The sequence below is a fragment of the Pan troglodytes genome, chromosome 2 (assembly GCF_028858775.2).
Source record: "Pan troglodytes isolate AG18354 chromosome 2, NHGRI_mPanTro3-v2.0_pri, whole genome shotgun sequence".
NCBI classification, from domain to species: domain Eukaryota; kingdom Metazoa; phylum Chordata; class Mammalia; order Primates; family Hominidae; genus Pan; species Pan troglodytes.
The window spans coordinates 15722644-15741934 of NC_086015.1; the positions used below are offsets into that span (position 1 = coordinate 15722644).

At 46.8% G+C, this 19291-nt stretch overlaps 2 protein-coding genes across 3 annotated transcripts in view; both read right to left on the reverse strand.

Annotated features, from left to right (window-relative positions):
* The window catches only part of VGLL4 (vestigial like family member 4), a 165912-nt gene extending 149449 nt beyond the window's left edge, over positions 1 to 16463 (reverse strand). Inside the window, exon 1 of one of the 2 annotated variants that reach the window (XM_016940483.3) lies at positions 16195 to 16463. The gene's annotated coding sequence lies outside the window, so the exon portion shown is untranslated. Of the gene's footprint in view, positions 1 to 15208; positions 15351 to 16194 lie in introns of those variants that run through there. The other variant, XM_016940481.4, reaches the window with a different exon arrangement.
* A 1180-nt stretch (positions 16464 to 17643) lies between these two features.
* The window catches only part of TAMM41 (TAM41 mitochondrial translocator assembly and maintenance homolog), a 124770-nt gene continuing 123122 nt past the window's right edge, over positions 17644 to 19291 (reverse strand). The window contains exon 8 of the mRNA XM_009444911.4: positions 17644 to 17728. Coding sequence (XP_009443186.2) covers positions 17706 to 17728 — 23 coding nt within the window. The 3' untranslated portion in view covers positions 17644 to 17705. The remainder of the gene's footprint in view (positions 17729 to 19291) is intronic.

Genomic DNA, 19291 nt, shown 5'->3' on the forward strand with positions numbered 1-19291 from the left:
TTGGGAGGCCGAGGCGGGCAGGTAACCTGAGGTCGGGAGTTTGAGACCAGCCTGAACAACATGGAGAAACCCTATCTCTACTAAAAATACAAAAAAATTAGCCGGGCCTGGTGGCCCATGCTTGTAATCCCAGCTACTCAAGAGGCTCAGGCAGGAAGATGGCTTGTACCCGGGAGGCAGAGGTTGCGGTGAGCCGAGATCGAGCCATTGCACTCCAGCCTGGGCAACAAAAGGGAAACTCCGTCTCAAAAAAAAAAAAAAAAAAAAGGAAAAAAGAAAAGAAAAGAAACATAGATCCCTGATCATGCAATATGACTTCATTCAGTAAACGTTAAATATCTACAAGGAGCTCCAGGCGGGAAACATAAACAAAGCCCAGTAGCTGCCTTCGAGGAGCTTTCAATCCGCACGGGAGGCAGGCCACCGAGACATCTAGTTTAAGGCAGCATTCTTCCAAAGCATTCTGCACTGGGTGTTCATATTTTGTAAGAAAAAAACGTTTTTCTATGGTAAATAAGTTTGAGGAAGCCTGGAGTAAACCAAGCTAAGCAGCGTATTTTCCTCCCCGTGCCTTTAATCTCCCGTTGTGGGGACAGAAAGCCCTGTACACGCGAAACCTCGTAGACGTCATGAGCCATTTTTAACCCAAAACGCATCTCAGGGAACATCTGGGGAAAATACTGGGTTAGGGCAAAATGTGCAAAGCGTCAAAACAGTGCTAGAAACAAAGTCCTACAGAAATACAGATGAATTCTGAAAGGCTTTGTGAAGAAAACAGAACTTGAGCGGAGGCTTTGAAGAACGAATATAAAAGTTCCTCCCCCAGAAGGGAAGAACGGAAGCAGAATCCGTTTAACAACACGCTGCCCAAATCGCCTACAAGAGTAAAATGGGGACAGAAAGTAAGCGACAAGGTTGGAAATTTAGATGGGGACCACATCGTGAAAGGACTGAGGGCTTCGATGGGACCGCGGCTTGACACGCATTAAGGAGCCACTGAAAACTCCATCTGAGCAGAAAAGCGGCTTAGTCGTCCATGCGTTCTGGGCAAGTTATCCTGGCCGCACCACGTGGAACGGAGTAGAGCTCGGGAAGCTGAGCGCAGGGCGGACAACGGGAAGGCCAGAGCCGTGGGCAGGCACGCGGAGGGCAGCGAGGGGCACTGGCACCGGAGCCGCGGGGATGCAGGAAAACGCAGAGGCGGAGCTCACTGAGCTTGGCAGGCAGAGAGGGGAGGGGAGGGCCACGGAAGACTAAGAGTGGCAGGGAGGCCACGACCTCCTAACACACGCACATGTCTTCTTTTTCAGAGAGGATGGGTAAAAGCAGCGGTCTAAGAGGGAAAACCTAACAGTGCTCACATTCCTGATCTTCTTTGTAAAAACAGAAAAGACCATCTCCTGAGAGGAAGGATTTGTGAACTTGTTCAACAATGGAGAAAACCAACAAGAACTTGGACTAACAGAAAAAAGTCTGCTGAACTACCAAGAACTAGGTAATATTCTCTTCACCCAAGCCAGTTTCCTATTCAGGAAAGATCTGGGTTTTAAAGTCTTGTGATTTGGTCAAGACCATCCTGGCTAACACAGTGAAACCCCGTCTCTACTAAAAACACAAAAAATTAGCCAGGCGCGGTGGTGGGCACCGTAGTCCCAGCTACTGGGGAGGCTGAGGCAGGAGAATGGCATGAACCCGCGAGGCGGAGCTTGCAGTGAGCTGAGATCGCGCCACTGCACTCCAGCCTGGGCGACAGAGCGAGACTCCGTCTCAAAAAAAAAAAAAAAGATCTTGTGATTTGGGGTAGTAACTGCTGATAAGCATCCTACTCTGCAATAATACAGCATTTAGACTCATAATTCTCTAAATTAATTTTACCCCATTAAGTTGAAGGACAATGCTTTCAAAATTCTAGACCTAAATAGATTAATACATACCTTAGGTTATATAAAGTATGCACAGAAACAAAATATCAAAGCATAAAAGTATCAAATGACATAAGGTAGACCCAGAATTCTAGCATAGTGGAAGATTAGACATTTAAGTTTATACAGATGCTATGAAATCCTAAACCCCCAAGCAACTTACATTCAAAGTAGGTAGATAAGATAATGGGTATTAAAGGTTCATCCACAAGGCACCTGCCATCTGCTGCAACCTTATTAATGAAATCAACCAATGTTTATTACACAATTATTCTAAGCTCAGCAAAGTGCCCAGGAAAGGTTAAGGAGAAACAGAAGATACATCTCTGCTTTCAAGGAGTCACGCTCTTGTTCGGAAACTAAATTTTATAAGATAGGATAATGACAGGCAAAATTAAAAAGAGGATAATCAAAGACTAAATATTATTTAAAACTAAAATGGGTACTGTGTGATAAAAGAGATCAATGTCAGCTAATGTGTTTGCCTTGTGCACATCTATTTTTTGTTTGGGGGTGGTTTGTGGATGCGTGTGTGTTTCAAAAAGCCACTTCGAAAATTTCCTTCCCTGGTTGCCCTGCTCCAGGCAGTCACTCTCCTCTCTGGCCTCCCTCACCTTCCTGGATCGCACTGTGTTTCTGTATACTTCCTAGGTGCAAGGACCCTGTCTTATCCCCAGTGCAGTCATCCTGAGTCAACAGTCTGAGAAAAGGCACAAGGGCAGGAATGAGCACCTGGGACAGGTGGCCAGACCTGCCTAGCTAGAACTGAAAATCCATGTTAGGAAGCAGCAGAAGCTAAATTCAGGTGAGCCTGATGCGGGTGGCCTTAGGAAAGAGCTGACAGCTGGCCTTCAGGTTTATACTTAATGTCACAGGCAACAGGCAGTTGTCATCATCTGTCCCTGAGCTGGCCTGTGACATGATGTTCACACTATTTTAGTTTAGAAGTTCCATGTGTCTAGGCATGTGGCTCACGCCTATAGTCCCAGCACTTTAGGAGGCTGAAGCAGAATAATTGCTTGAGCTCAGCAGTTGGAGAACAGCCTGGGCAACATAGTGAGACCCCATTTCTAAAAAAAAAAATTTTTAAATAAAAAATCAGCTGGAAGTGGTGGCATGGGCCTATGGTCCCAGCTACTCAGGGAGCTGAGGTGGGAGGATCACTTGACCACGAAGGGTTGAGGCTGCAGTAAGCCGTAATTGCACCACTGCACTCCAGCCTGGGCAACAGAGCCAGACCCTGCCTCAAAAAAAAAAAAAAAAAAAAAAAGACGAAGAAGTTCTGTGTAGGATGGTTTGACTGGAGAGGGTGACTCCAGAAGTTACTGGAGGTGGATGAGTTAAGAGGCTTCTGTAGGAAGCAGGTGCAAGATAAGGACAATACAGCTGGGAAATGAGGGACGGGGACCAAGCATTATCTAGCCATGGAAGAACAAAGCAAAGGTGGAAGATAACAGTTATTAAAAAAAAAAAAAAAAGGTCTTCCAGGCGGGTGTGGTGGCTCAGCCATGTAATCCCAGTGCTTTGAGAGGCCAAGGCAGGAGGATCGCTTGAGCCCAGGAGTTCCAGACCATCCTGAGCAACACAGAAATTTAGAAATTTACTCATTTCTACAAAAGATTAAACAATTAGCCGGGCATAGGGACGTATACCTATAGTCCCAGCTACTCGGGAGGCTGAGGTGGGAGGCTCCGTTGAAGCCAGGAGGTCGATGCTGCAGTGAGCTATGATCACACCACTGCACTCCAGCCTGAGTGACAGGGTGAGACCCCATCTCTAAAAAACAAACAAAAAGTCTTCTGCATTTTATGTCTTATATACATCCTATCCACAGCACTAAATAAACCCAATAAAACATATTGATAATGTGGGAGGAAAAACCATGGCTACAGTATTAGATGGAGGATCACACCACAGTGACAGGCAAATCAGCATCATGATTATTTCAGCATCAAATTAGCATCAGGATTAATATGAATCCAGGTAAACCACTTCCAATCTATGTAACCCTGGGAAATGACAACCTCTGTGTGTCTATTTCCACATCTGGAAAATGGAGGTATTAATATTACCTCCCTCATATGGTTTTCTGAGAAGTGAATGGGCCTTATAGGTATTGAAATAATTATTTGCCAAAACTTATGCAAATATATTGAATAAATCACAAATGACAGTAGATGTACTGAAAATGACAGGGCACTGTCCACTACTTTAGCTAGCGTGGTCTGGGAAGATTTCGCTGAAGAGATGAACGGAAGTTGAGACCTAAAGAATGAGAAGAATTAGACCCAGAAAGAGCAGGGAGGGTGGGGGAAGGTGGGAGACAGCAGCACATGCTGAGACCAACACACAAAAAAGCTGGGCAGGTGATGTGGGGGGCGGCCAGGGTGGCTGCCCTGAAGTCAGCAAAAGGGAGGCCTGAGGTGGGCAGCACAGGGCCAGGTCACGTGTGCCTGGAGGGCCTGCAACACCGATATCTTATTAAAAGTCCTGGAATGGCCCGAAAAGCTTCAAGCAAGGAGGTGACAAGTTTATTTTATTTCCTTTATGAGCCACAAATTATCCTCTACCTTACACAAAAAATTATGCTGCATCTGAAAAACAAATCTAGGTCTATCCCAATAATGTCTTATTTCTGTGGTAGTTTTGCATTAGGATATAGTGATAACCAAAAATAATCCATTGAGGACCAGGCATGGTGGCTCACACCTGTAATCCCAGCACTTTGGGAGGCTGAGGTGGGCGGATCACTTGAGGGTGGGGGTTCAAGACTAGCCTGGACAACATGGTGAAACTCAGTCTCTACTAAAAATACAAAAATTAGCCAGGCATGGTGGTGATGGCGCCGGTAATCCCAGCTACTCAGGAGGCTGAGGCAGGAGAACTGCTTGAACCCGGGAGACGGAGGTTGCGGTGAGCCGAGATTGGGAAAGTGCACTCCAGCCTGGGCAACAGAGTAAGATTCCATCTCAAAAATAATAATAATAATAATCCATTGAAATGCTGACACCTGGAACATAACAACATTTAAGTGAGTGGAGTGTGGCTCTAGAAAAAGATACAGAGGGCCAGGTGCAGTGGCTCATGCCTGTAATCCCAGTACTTTGGGAGGCCAAGGTGGGCGGATCACAAGGTCAGGAGTTCAAGACGAGCCTGGCCAACATAGAGAAACCCCGTCTCTTCTAAAAATATAAGAAATTAGCCAGGCATGGTAGCAGGCACCTGTAATCCCAGCTACTCGGGAGGCTGAGGCAGGAGAATAGCTTGAACTTGAGAGGCGGAGGTTGCAGTGAGCCGAGATTGCACCATTGCACTCCAGCCCAGGGAACAGTGCAAGACTCTGTCTAAAAAAAAACAGATACAAAGTACATTATGTGCTCCACTGCACTGCAAACCAGTTTCTGGTCTGTCTATTCACCTTTTTCGTGGTTGTCAAATGTGAAGTTAATTCATCATGAATAGACATATATTTTGTTGTTGTGGATTTTTTTTTTTTTTCAGGTAATGGTCATATATTTTCTCTGCCAGTCCACATGCCTTTCCTCACACTCCCTTAGCCTCAATTCATATGTTCTTCCAAATCACTAAAGGCTGAGAATTAGGGAACAAGAGGTATCAATTTTAAAGCTACAAAAACTTAGGGGCACTCAGTGCTAACGGCAAGCTCAGCTATAAATCTGACAGCCATTTTTTGGCCTTCCACAAAGAACTGTCCCTTTTTAGTCAACAAGGGGACACGAGTACCTATCTTGGTGTGTTAGTCCATTTTGTGTCACTATAAAGTAATACCTGAGGCTGCGTAATTTATAAGAAAAGAGGTTTAACTGGCTCACAGTAGACTGTATAAGCATGGTGCCAGCATGTGCTCAGCTTCTGGTGAGACCTCAGGAAGCTTCCAATCATAATGGAAGGCAAAGCAGAAGCCAGCACATCACATGGCAAGGGCAGGAACAAAAGAGGCAAGAAGGTGCCACATTCTTTTCAACAACCAGATCTCCCATGAACTACCAGAGAACTCACGCATCACCAAGGGGATGGCACTAAACCATTCATGAGGGATCGCTCCCATGATCCAACCTCTCCCACCAGGACCCACCTCCAACACTGAGGATCACATTTCCACATAACATTTGGAGGGGACAAACATCCAAACCAAATCACTTGGGAACAGCACTGTGGGGTATATTAGATTATATTGTTTTTCAAGCAATGGAACACAACTCCAAAATATGTTATGGAAGTTTTCCAAGAAGATTTGCACAATAAAAGCTACAGCACCAGGCATGTTCACTCCATGTCTGTCCCATGTCAGTGGCTAGATACGATATACTTTAGGTAAGAGTACGAGAACATGGAGCAACTACCTTGTCTAGATGTGGAGGCCAGGGGGGTGAGCATCGGAGGACTCACATTCAAACTGCCAGGTGTTCCTGCCACACACCGTAACAGGGCCAAAAGTCAGAAATAGACAGACATCACTATCCTTAAACACCTGATGGCCTCTCCAACTTCCAGATGCACACAATAAAATACCCTAATTCCTGTTGGCCCTGTTCCTTCATGAGTCCAAACTCTGGCCTCCCCAGGACCACTCCCTGAGCTAAAACCAATTTGGTTTCAGCTAATAATATACAATGGTAGGACAAACCCAAAAGTATGAACTATCACACCATGGCATGGGGGGTACTTCTTGGCCATCAAGAATTTAGAGATGTGTCTGGGCACCGTGGCTCATGCATATAATTCCAGCACTTTGAGAGGCTGAGGCAGGCAGATCACTTGAGGTCAGGAGTTCGAAACCAGTCTGGCCAACATGGTGAAACCCCGTCTCTACTAAAAATACAAAAATTAGCTGGGCGTGGTGGTGAGCACCTGTAATCCCAGCTACTCAGGAGGCTGAGGCAGGAGAATCACTTGAACCCGGGAGGCGGAGTTTGCAGTAAGCTGAGATCGCACCATAGTACTCAGCCTGAGCAACAGAGTGAGACTCCATCTCAAAAAAAAAAAAAGAATTTAGAGGTGGCTGGGCACAATGGCTCATGCCTGTAATTCCAGCACTTTGGGAGGCCAAGGTGGGCAGATTACCTGGGCCCAGGAGTTTGAGACCAGCCTGGGCAACGTGGCAAAACCTCATCTCAACAAAAAAATACAAAAATTGGCCAGGCGCGGTGGTTCACCCCTGTAATCCCAGCACTTTGGGAGGCTGAGGCGGGCAGATCACGAGGTAAGGAGATCGAGACCATCCCGGCTAACATGGTGAAACCCCATCTCGGCTAAAAGTACAAAAACTTAGCCGGGCATGGTGGCGGGCACCTGTGGTCCCAGCTACTCGGGAGGCTGAGGAGGCAGAAGAATGGCGTGAACCCAGGAGGCAGAGCTTGCAGTGAGCCGAGGTTGCGCCACTGCACTCCAGCCTGGGCTCCATCTCAAAAAAAAAAAAAAATTAGCCAGGTATGGTGGCGTATGCCTGTAGTCCCAGCTACTTGGGAGGCTGAGGCAGAAGGATGGCTTGAGCCCGGGAAGTTGAAGCTGCAATGAGCTGAGATCACGCCACTGTACTCCAGCCTGGGTGACAGAGGGAGACCCTGTCTCAAAAATAAAAATAAAAAAGAATTTAGAGGTATTTATTGGGTATCTCCTCTATTAAAACACTGTATTTAGACGTTACAAAAAAGGAAAAGTAAACTCCCTGCCCTTGAGCACCGTACACCAAATATGGATGATACTGGGTGATAACGCTGGCTGTCAGGCTCAGTGAGAAGGAAAACTGAAATGAGAATCAGACCAAATGTCACCAGATTCTGGTGGCGACATGCAAGCACAGTTTCACAGTTTTAAATCCTCCAGCTCTTTCTCCTCCCCAGAGTGTCCGGTGATGCCCCACCAACTTCGTGCAGCACATATTCTTCCTGTTAACATCCCATTCTCAGACCACCCCTCTCTGCTCTTCTTGCTAAAAATATCTCTCATTTGAGTAATCCTTTTTTCTTCTCGCACTTTACCATCTGTTAAGTCAACAGAGCCAGGACTTTAGCATCAGGAAGCCCAAGTTTGAGCCCTACTTTAAATCTTTCACTCATTCAGTCAACAATCCCTGAAAGCCTATTTTGCTCTAGGCTTTGCCCTAGATGTCTAACACTTAATTGTATGGGCCAGTCATTTACCCTCTCCAGGCCCTAGTTTACTCCTTAAAAAAAAAGTTAAAAAATTGCCTAACTAACTTCATATGATCACAAGCTTATCACATAGATTAAACGATGTAACTGAGAATGTCTTACAAACTAAAGAGAGAAACAGATTTTATTAGTCTACCACCACCATCTTCCAGGTGTAGAGCATACAGGTTTTCAAAATACATTCACATAAATGACCTCATTGGATTCTCACAATCAAATTATTACTTAGGCCAAATGGCCAAATATGATTATTATTTTTCTTCTACAGATTAAAAAAAAGAAAAATTGAGGCATCAAGAATGGAAGTGACTTCCTGAAGCAACTAAGACTAGAATTCAAGTCTCTCAATTCTCCCTCCAATGCTATTTTTACTACTCTTAAGTTGATCATGCTAAAGAGGTTTTAGTGACAAGCACAATTATTTAGCCTAGGTCAAAGCAAACCTTCCATTAGCAAGCACGACTTCTAGCCCTGTGCTCTTTCCTCTACACCTTGAGATACCTATCAGGCAATAATGTGACCGTTTCAACAGCGAGCAAGGGGAAGCAAGCCCTTACCCCTCAGGAACACGCAAACCATGGTGTATTTGAAATTCTTCTAACAGAGGTAGGCGTGGAGTCACATTAATAGTAACCAAGGCAGGTAAGAAAAGAAGACTGTCACACCAGGTCAATTGATGCTAAGACTGTGGCCAACAACGACACCGGCAACAAACTACCAAGACATAGCGGTTTCTGGGGCCACAGCTACAGAGGAGTCAAGCTAAAACCCTGAGGACTTTGAGATCCATGAACAGGTACAGTAGTAGGAAGGATGGTGTCAACATCACCATGCTCAGGAAGACCTGTGGTCAAGCTCCAATGGCTAACTGTTAAGGTTCAGTGAGAACATTTTTAAAATTTCACCTTGGTGCTCGAACTGCTCACAACCTTAAATTGTATGTCACCTTTCTACATAGAAGCCAGCCCTTATTCAAAATATTCTCTCAATAGTCATATTATCAAAGAAAGAGCATAAACAGACGGATCATTTGCTATTCGAGCTTTCCTCACGGAGGCATGTCCCAAGCAGGTATAACTGACTCACGCTGCCGTAATTTGAAGCATCAATGCCAGAAGAACTTGGCTGCTTCTGCTTGCGTCAAATTCCTTACTTCTACACATGATCACTCCTGAAAATTCATTAGAAGGCCAAACGTTCTAATATTTGAACAATATATCTTCATGTTCTATATCTACCTCCTGAGAACTGTGTGTATATATATTATATATATATATATATATATATATCTCTGCATAAAATCCCTAATTAGGATTTTTTCAGGTACCTGCCAACCTCAAGTGTGAGCCCCAGATCACACCCTTTCCATAAGGCTTAGCACCCCTCCTGTGAAACCTCTGCAGGAGGGAGGTCTACAGGCTGGGCAGCCGTCAATCTCTTACCCTCCAATGTAGGCTGGAGGCTGTATAGCAGGAACAGGTAACCTTAGGTGCCTCCACCTCCCATGACCTCAACAGAAAGTGAGACCCCCATTAACTCAGACCAAATAAAGGGCTAACACTCTGGATGGAAACCCTGAATGAATGCTCTGCTCAACCACTCAAGGTTTCCTGACGCTAACGTGGCTCAGGGCTTGAGTCTATGGGACTTCTCAGCCCTGCAGGAGGGCAGGGGTATGATACTTAGTCATCACAACTACCCTGGCAACAGGAGCTAGCAGATAGTGCCACCACACAGTGACAAAAATCCTCGGTTATTGTAATACAGTTTGGTATCAGTGTAAACTATACAAATGCACAGACTGTATGAAAGTTGATCATGTACCCGGTGAGGTACATCTATACAGGCTCTGGGCTGCAAAACCCAACTTACATTACAACACATTTCACGGCCCTATGCAATGCTGCCTGATGCTGGTGCAAAATTCTTACTGCTGGCTGAAGTCCACCCATCTCCCTAAAGTGTCCCATGGAAAGTGACTATATGGTGGGCCCACACTGAAACCACTGTTATCTAAGGGGGACAAATAAAAATCAAGTCTGAACTTTCTGAGCAGACTACCAATTCCCAACATTTTTCAACACTGTTGTCAGCACAAATAAAAATGAGGCCAGGCACGGTGGCTCACACCTGTAATCCCAGCACTTTGGGAGGCCAAGGCAGGTGGATCGCTTGAGGCCAGAGGTTCGAGTCCAGACTGGCCTACATGGTGAAATCCCATTTCTACTAAAAATACAAAAAATAAAATAAAATAAATAAATAAAAATACAAAAAAGAAAAAAAGAAAAAAATGAACCATGTTTTTCTTTCTCATTTTAGGATATTATGAATCTCTCTCTCTTCATTTTCAAGACCGCAGCCTTATACAGCAAGGCATACGAAATAACAGAAACTCTTTGGCATTTTTAGATTACTCTGGATATGCTTGCTCTTGCATTTATTTGAAGACTTAAAATTTGAATACTTATGTGAATAGTTAGTATTTCCTATTCACAAGTGCTAAAGCGACACATATTCTTAGGGACCTATTACTCCCAAGAATAAAAGATGAATTTGGGCCGGGCGCAGTGGCTCACGCCTGTAATCCCAGCAGTTTGGGAGGCTGAGGCGGGCGGATCACGAGGTCAGGAGATCAAGACCATCCTGGCTAACACAGTGAAACCCCATCTCTACTAAAAATACAAAAAATTAGCCAGGCATGGTGGCGGGTGCCTGTAGTCCGAGCTACTCGGGAGGCTGAGGCAGGAGAATGGCGTGAACCCGGGGGGCGGAGCTTGCAGTGAGCCGAGATCGCGCCGCTGCACTCCAGCCTGGGTGACAGAGCGAGACTCCGTCTCAAAAAAAAAGATGAATTTGCATCACAGCCCAAGTTAGCAAGCTTCCCAGAACAGCCCAGGTCTAACTCTCCATTGTTCCAAAATCAAATCTCAGCCCTCAGCCTATTAAAGCCTACATAAAGTCATCTAATTAATGACACAGTGCAACATTAGGTAGCACTGTAGTTATTACCATCAGTAAATATTATTGGTTCTTTTTTTTATTTTTTGAGATGGAGCCTTGATCTGTCGCCTAGGCTGGAGTGCAATGGTGCGATCTCAGCTCACTGCAACCTCCACTTTCCGGGTTCAAGCAATTCTCCTGATTCAGCCTCCCTAGTAGTTGGGATCACAGGTGCCCACCACCATGCCCAGCTAATTTTTGTATTTTTAGTAGAGACGGGGTTTCACCATGTTGGCCAGGCTGGTCTCAAACTCCTGACCTCAGGTGATCCACCTGCCTCGGCCTCCCAAAGTGCTGGGATTATAGGCGTGAGCCACCGGGCCCGGCCTAGTTCTTGTTATTCATAGTAGTTGTGTTCTGTAAAATCTCTGTGAACATTGAATTAGTGGATATTGAACCAGTGTTCCTAGGGGAAATGAGAGTGAGATTCCTTCCGGCTTCTGGTCACATTTTTGCAAACTGATCAATACACAACCTTGTTTTACGTATGTTTCTGTTTAAAGACACCTTATTTAATACCTATTGTTGATTCATTAATGTTGAACTCAAGGCCAACAGCACCGTAACTCAAGCCTGAATGAAGCTCATCTAACATGTATATTTTCTCCATGAGGCTCATCACAGCCTTCTTGGCTGAGGAACATTAGACAGCATTTTAGCACCATACTTGGGGGCCACTGTAAATAGCAAAATCCCCAATAAAAAGCACAAAAATGGGCAGGGTGCAGTGGCTCACACCTGTAATCCCAGCACTTTGGGAGGCCGAGGCAGGCAGATCACGAGGTCAGAAGTTCAAGACCAGCTTGGCCAACATGGTGAAGCCCCATATCTACTAAAAATACAAAAATTAGCCAGGTGTGGTGGCGGGTGCCTGTAATCCCAGCTACTCGGGAGGCTGAGGCAGGAGACTCACTTGAAACCGGAAGGTGGAAGTTGCAGTGAGCCGAGATCGCGCCACTGCACTCCAGCCTGGGCAACAAGAGTGAAACTGTCTCAAAAAAAAAAAAAAAAAAAAGCACAAAAATATATAAAAACATGTTACTAAATAGACTGCAAAAAGCACACTTGTTTACAGCATGAGAGCTCAAACAAGAAGGCAGGGTAGTGCCTTGTCTGAGCTCTACTGGGAACATATGCACTGGGAGGCTCAAATTTTTCCCCACACTGCACATGTCCACAAATGTCGAAGAAAGTGTCAGAGGCATTGATTTGGGGCTTACAAATAAATTTTAGTGAGTAGACAAATTTATAAACATGGAACCCACGAAAAATGAGGATCGACTGTATCTGGTTATCAGACCTGAGGCATGAGACACAGAAAGTACATTCTACAAAGTTTTCTCTCTTTGCAAAAGTGCTATTATTCTGTATTTCAAGAAGGTATAATTGTTCTGGTTTTAGCACCTCCTACATTCCTTTTCCTACCTTGGCAGTTTGTATCTGCCAAATCTTGCATCAAGATTTTGCAATCTAGTTCTTATGATACTGGGTTTTTTTTTGGGGGGGGGGGTGGTTAATGTGGACAGATCCTAAATGCTACAGATTAGCAGCATTCACTTTGCTCTTTTATTAAACACCCACCCATAGCTTCATTAACTTTAGGTGAGCTCCCTGAAAGAAGCACAAATGAGCCTCAGTTAACATACCTCGAAGAAATTTCTTAACTCACACACACAAAAAACTTTCTCTTTCACCAGGTTCTCATAGCTGCAACAGTTCATCTCACACAAGCAATAAGCAGACACATTGGTATGTTAAAATCACCACACCAAAACAAGAAGGCAATACCCTGCCTTCTTGTTTGAGCTCTCATGCTGTAAACAAGTGTGCTTTTTGCAGTCTATTTAGTAACATGTTTTTATATATTTTTGTGCTTTTTTTTTTTGAGACGGAGTTTCACAATTTCAGTGACGTTAAAATTTTCCCGTGTATTTTATTTTTCCCTCCTGAGCTTACAACTTTTAGTACTTTTGTTAGGTCATGTTCAAAGTTACAAAACAACTTTTATTGTTAACCTACTCATTATTTTACTAAGGCAAATTAAAAGCTGCACAGCAAAACTCTCCAAGAGAGATACCTAGAAGAGACACGAAATAAACTCTCCCTTTGGATTTGTTTTGGCAACCACCAGAGACTGGTAACAGGGCTGCCTCCATAAGGAGTTAAGAGGAATTTCCCACTACAGATTTTTTTTTTTTTTTTTTGGTACATTTGGGAGCCGGGAGTCTCTCTGTTGTCCAGGCTGGTCTGGAACTCCTGGCCTCAAGCGATCCTCTTATCTCAGCCTCCCAAAGTTCTGGGATTACATAGGTGAGACACCGCGCCCGGCCCAGAACATTTAAAAGTGAAAGTTTTTACATAATTATCATGTCTGTAAGAAGTGTTAAAATCTTCAGATAAAGTCATAATTTTAAATCAGTTGGGGGATAGCAGTAACAACTGTGTTTATGTAGCTCTTTCAAAGCTTCAAAGAATTTATAAATAACACAAAATACTTTCAAAGCACATTATTCTCTGTTAATTCCTGAAACTCTGTGATGTATTGGAACTGATATTACCACCCTTTTACAAAGGAAAATAAGATACAAAGTTTGAGTACGAGTAACATTTCTGGTCATAAATCTAGTCAGTGACACTAATAGGACTAGAACTCAAGTCTCCAGAAATAATAACCCAGAGCTGTTTTTACTACAACATTCACAGTTTTGGAATGTAGTCCATAGTTATTTATAGCAGAATTATCTTCTTAATTGTATTGTGTTTTGGTCAACATAAAAATTAGTTTGCATTCACTTCCAAATGGAAAGCAAAGGCAGGCTGCCCAGAAGTGTGAAAAAACAGTGGCCGGGGAAATTAGCCTGGGATTAAAATTTTGCCAAAGTTAAACAACGAATTGAAGGGTTTACATCATTTCCACCGTGGGGGAGATGACTTTTCAGGCCAGATGTAACAGGAAATACAAGAAAAAAATTCAAAACTGTCTTGAGTGTAAGACAAGAAACTTCTGAATCAAGTATTTCTAAATCCTTTATTTAAATTGAGAGCATTGGGACTTAGAGATAATAAATAACTTGTCCCAAGATCACACCACAGGGACAGCTTTACTGCTCCGACCCCAAAGGTCTCCTTAAACTGCCCACTCTACTCCCTCCCAGTCATGCGCAGACTCTTCATTAGATGCAAGCAGGAAACAATGAACAGTACAAGTCCGTGGACTCGGCGAGTAGAGAAAGAGTTAAAGTTTGGTATGCTAACATGGTATGCAAAACTGACCTTCAAATCCTAATAGGCAAATTAATTTTTTTTTTTTGTCTTTGACTATTTAGAGGAAACAACTGCCAGACTCCTTCTGAGTAGAGGTAGGCTTGGGTATAGAACAAGATATTAAAACTCCACAAACTGGGAGACAGTGCCTTTCAAAGAGAGGGCAACCAGCTGTTGATAAAACCCAGCAGAACCGCCTCCACTTCCCCACACCCCTACCCTCCCGCGCCAGGCTGCTGGTTCTTATTAATCACAGAGAAGGGACTACAACTAGCAAACATACAGCACCGACGATCAAAGTGAAACCGATTTTTTAATCATCTAACTTAAACAGACGAACACATGCCAGCAACGTACATAAATACTAATAGCCCCAGCAAGCACTGTCTTCATAACCTAAGACAGTTAAATGTCTCAGGGTGATGAATCAAAGGAGACTTCAAGCAAAACAAAAAGCGAACAGCCCTGTGCTCTTCGGCGAGGCCTGCACTGGGTGCAGGGAGAGTGTGCAGTCCTGTTTTGGGGACCGGGCAGGAAGCACAGGAAGAGTACGGTGCCCCTTCCCGCAGTCCACATCGCAGCCCTCCCTGAGGCCGGCGGGGACCGCGGGGTGCCAGGCGCGGGCCTCCTCGCCCGCCCCGCGCCTCCGACTCCCAGGACGTCCTCCGGGAGCCTAGGCGCTTCCGCTCCCACCGGCGCCTCCCGAGCGGCCCGGCAAGGACCCGCCACCTCCTCCCTCCCGCAGGGCATCCCGGTTCTGCTCCGACAGCCCACCCCAAGGCCCCTCTCAGGCCAGCCCTCGCCCAGCCCGGGTCCCGCCCCGCCGACCGGGTCAACCGCACTCACCGCCCGGCGGCTCTGGGCGCGCCCGCCTGGGGCCGGCCTGGCCCTGCGGGGGACCCAGGGGCGGGGACCGGACCTGGGCACGCGGGGCGCACCCCGAGGGCGCGCAGACGCACAGGCGCGCTCGCGCCCGAGCCCCCGCACGGGCCCCCGCCAAACACGCACACGCACACGCACACGCACGCGCGGACCGGGCCGGCGGACGCGAGCGCGGGAGCGCGAGGAATCCCTGGAATGAGGCACCGCCCACCCTGAGCCGGGCTCCGCCAGGCCAGCCAGGCCACGCCCTCGGTCACGCCCCTCACGGAGCAGGTGGGGGCTGAGCCCAGGTGAGCCGGTAGGGAGATAGGGGCGAGGCCTCCCGCGGCAGGGAGCGGCCGCTTTCCCTCCCCCGCCAGCTGCGCGCCCGGTGCCAGCTCGCACCTCCCGGGCCGATGCCGGCGCGCTGGGGCAGTGAGGTTTGTCGGGGCGGGCGCTCCCGAGAGGCGCCAGCGGGCAGGGCGAGTGGACATGGCGCACGCTGCTGTGGACACGGCATCTCGCACGCCCCGGCCCCCGAGGCCCCGCCAGGGGACACAGCGCCGTGCAAATGTACAAACACAAACCCACATTTCGTGCGCGCCCAGGTGCCCGCCGCGCTCCCCACGCGCGCACAGTAGGTCCCTGCTCCCGGGGGACAGCGCACGGGACGCCGACGTTCACAGTCCAACCAGACCCGTCCCGCGGACCTGCTGCCCTTCCCGCCACACACACCCCGCCAAGTGCCCGGAGTTCAGCCGAACCTGCGGCACCCACGCCGCCCTCCGCTTCCCCCGGCTCGCCGAGCTGCCGGGGAAGGGCGCACCACCCGCCCGCGCCGGTTCGCCGTCCACACCCGCTCACCCCCGGAACGCGGCGCACCTTCCGTCCCCCGCCTCCCGGGCCCCGTCGCCCCCTCTCGGCACCCGCATGCCCGAGCCGCGCTCCCCGACGGGCCGACGGCCACGCACCTGAAGGGACAGGTCACACCGGCTGCGAGAGGGGCTGCTCGGCGCCACTGCGCTCAGAACGGCCGCGGCGGTCCAGGGCGCTCCGACGCCGCTGGGTTTCCTCCCATTACAGCATGTTGCACTCCAGCGCTGCACTTCACACTCGCACACGCACACGCGCACAACTCCAGGCGCTCGGCGGCGTCCTTCCCCCGCCTCGCCCGGAGGAGGAAGTCCTAGTAAATCAAAACAGGCTGGGAGGGAGGGAGATCGGAGTGGAAAGAGTCCCCTTCAGCCGCTCACACACCAGTGTTTGCTGTGTTTGGCAAACTCCTGGCGTCCACAACCCGGACTGCTCTGAAATGTGCCCGGGGAGGGGCAGGGAGGAGGAGGTAAAACGTTTCTAATTGGCGCAGGTTCTTATATTACAGCAGCAGGGCAGACATGTGACCACGAAAAGAAAAGGCCTGTCTTTAATTTTTTCCTGTCTTTCTCTGGGGATTTGGTGGTGGGGGGCCGGGGGATAGAGGCCTGATACCCGCCCCCCGCCATCCCCAGCAACCCTTGCCCTATTGTTTTCTTGTACTGCCACAATTAAGAAAACATTTGCTTAACATATCCAGCCGCTAACTTCATAAAATAAATAGAGACTGGACTTCCTCTGGTTTGCTTTAAAAGGCTTCATGTTGCTTGCCTTCTGGCTGTTCTCAAACCTCAGTCATTATTAGGAGCCCCTACTGTAAGGGCTTTCCCTGGGAGAGGGCTCTGCTGAAAGGGAATGATAACAATGAAAACAAATACCAGCTTACATTCGTGCTGGAAAAAAAAAAAATGCTTTGCAGTTTTCAAACTGTTTTCCCATCTGTTGCCTCATCTGATCATATCAAGGAACAGCACGGTGTCTCACTGGATCTTAGCCCCTGTTGGATATGCAAAGACAGGTATGCGTAGTTCCATGTTTCAGTGAGATTAAATGGTTTACCTAAAGCAGGTGGAGGTGTTGCCCGAAACTTGGGGCCCCTTGTGAAATGTACTCTCCTCCAGTCCATACAGGGCCTCTGGAGATGGGACAACCCAACTTACAAGTCAACCTAGGCATAGGTCCCCTGGCTTTCCTGATTCCTGGATAAATATTCACAGATTAAAGCTCGGAAGGTTCCCAGTCTTCCCAAAGGTACTCTTACATAGACTCCGTTTTAGTGCATCAGTAGTCTCGGACTAGGAAAAGAGAAATCCTGAGAAAGACTGTAAATAGGAGATTCATCCTGCCAAACTCAGACAGGGAATGAGGAAGGAATGAGGACTGCCTGGGCAGATTCCAGGAAATATGGTAAGACAGAAAAAGGGTTTTAGATTCAGACAGAATTTGAATCCAAACTCCGCCTCTATTTGTTATAGGATTTGGGGCAAGTTATCAAACCTCGGTTTTCTCATCCGTAAAACAGAGATAATGCTTCTTCGAAGGGCCGGTGCGGGGTTACAGGCTTCGCAGAGACGTTTAATGAATACTCACATCTTCCTTCTCTTCTGACTTAAATCCAGTCCAGGTGGGCACCTTATGAACAGAGGAAAATGAAATGCCCAGACAACGCAAATGAATAATGATAACAATAATAGTGCAACTGCATATTTATAAAAATGGCCCAAGGTTTACAAAGTGTTCCCACGTATTATTATCTCATTTGATCTTTATGACAACATTGCCATTTGTTTGCTGCTAAATGATTTCCATTTTGGGTCAGTGCGGAGGTCCTAAAGCTGCCTCTTTAATTTCCATCACTGCACTGCTTGGAGCGAACCTTACTCTGCAAATAAATCATGGGGACAGAAGACCTTTTCTCATGGATGTGACCAGTCTTCGACCTTTGCAAGGATTGATCTCACTCTTTGCCTTACATCAGCATTAGCGTGACTTAGCTCTGGCAACATCTAAGCCTGGTCGTTTTAGTCTGGCTCTTTTAGTTGTGCAAAGGAGAGACACACTCAAGTTACCACTGTAAGGAAAAGGGGGGTTGTTGTAAAGGTCTAGGGGGACTGGAAGTGGAACATGGCAGACACATAGAATATTATACAGTAACCTAAATTAAAATGACTTACAGTGACCTCAACAATACAGATGCATCTTGACAATGTTAACTGAAAAAATTAAGTCCCAAAAGATTACATACAGCATAATATTCTATTTGTAATGTTAAAAATAAAATTTAAAATAATTTTAGTGGTACATATATCTGCAATAAAATGATATAAAAAATAAGTCATGGCCAGCCTGGCCAACATGGCAAAGCCCATCTCTAGTAAAAATACAAAAAAAAAAAATGGTCAGGCGTGGTGGCTCACACCTGTAATCCCAGCACTTTGGGAGGCCAAGGTGGGCGAATCACGAGGTCAGGAGTTCAAGTCCAGGCTGGCCAACATGGTGAAACCCCGTCTCTACTAAAAATACAAAAATTAGCCAGATGTGGTGGCACGCTGCTATAATCCCAGCTACTCAGCAGGCTGAGTCAGGAGAATTGTTTGAACCCGGGAGGCTGCAGTGAGCCGAGATCAGGCCATTGCAGTCCAGCCTGGGTGACAGAGTGAGACTCCGTCTCAAAACAAAAAATTAGCTGGGGATGGTGGCTCACACCTGTAGTCCCAGCTACTCAGGAGGCTGAAGCAGGAGAATCACTTGAACCCGGGAGGCAGAGGTTGCAGTGAGTTGAGATGACACCACTGTACTCCAGCCTAGGCGACAGAGCTGAGTCTCAAAAATAAAATAAAATAAAAACAAAATAAAATAAAAATTGAGGGGATGATGATGCCAGGATTACCTGGGTGGGGGTGGGGGCAGGCATGGGATTGGATGGGAGAAAACCATTTGGTTAAACATTGTTGTCTAGGTCCTAGCTTGGTAGGTTCACAGGTTCTCTATTGAAGATAACTACCTAGGCCAGGCGCAGTGGCTTATGCCTGTATTCCCAGCACTTTGGGAGGCCAAGGCGGGTGCATTGCTTTAGCTCAGGAGTTTGAGACCAGCCTGGGCAACACCGCGAAACCCCATCTCTACAAAAAATCCAAAAATTAGCTGGGCCTGGTGGCACATGCCTGTAAGTCCCAGCTACTTGGGAGGCTGACA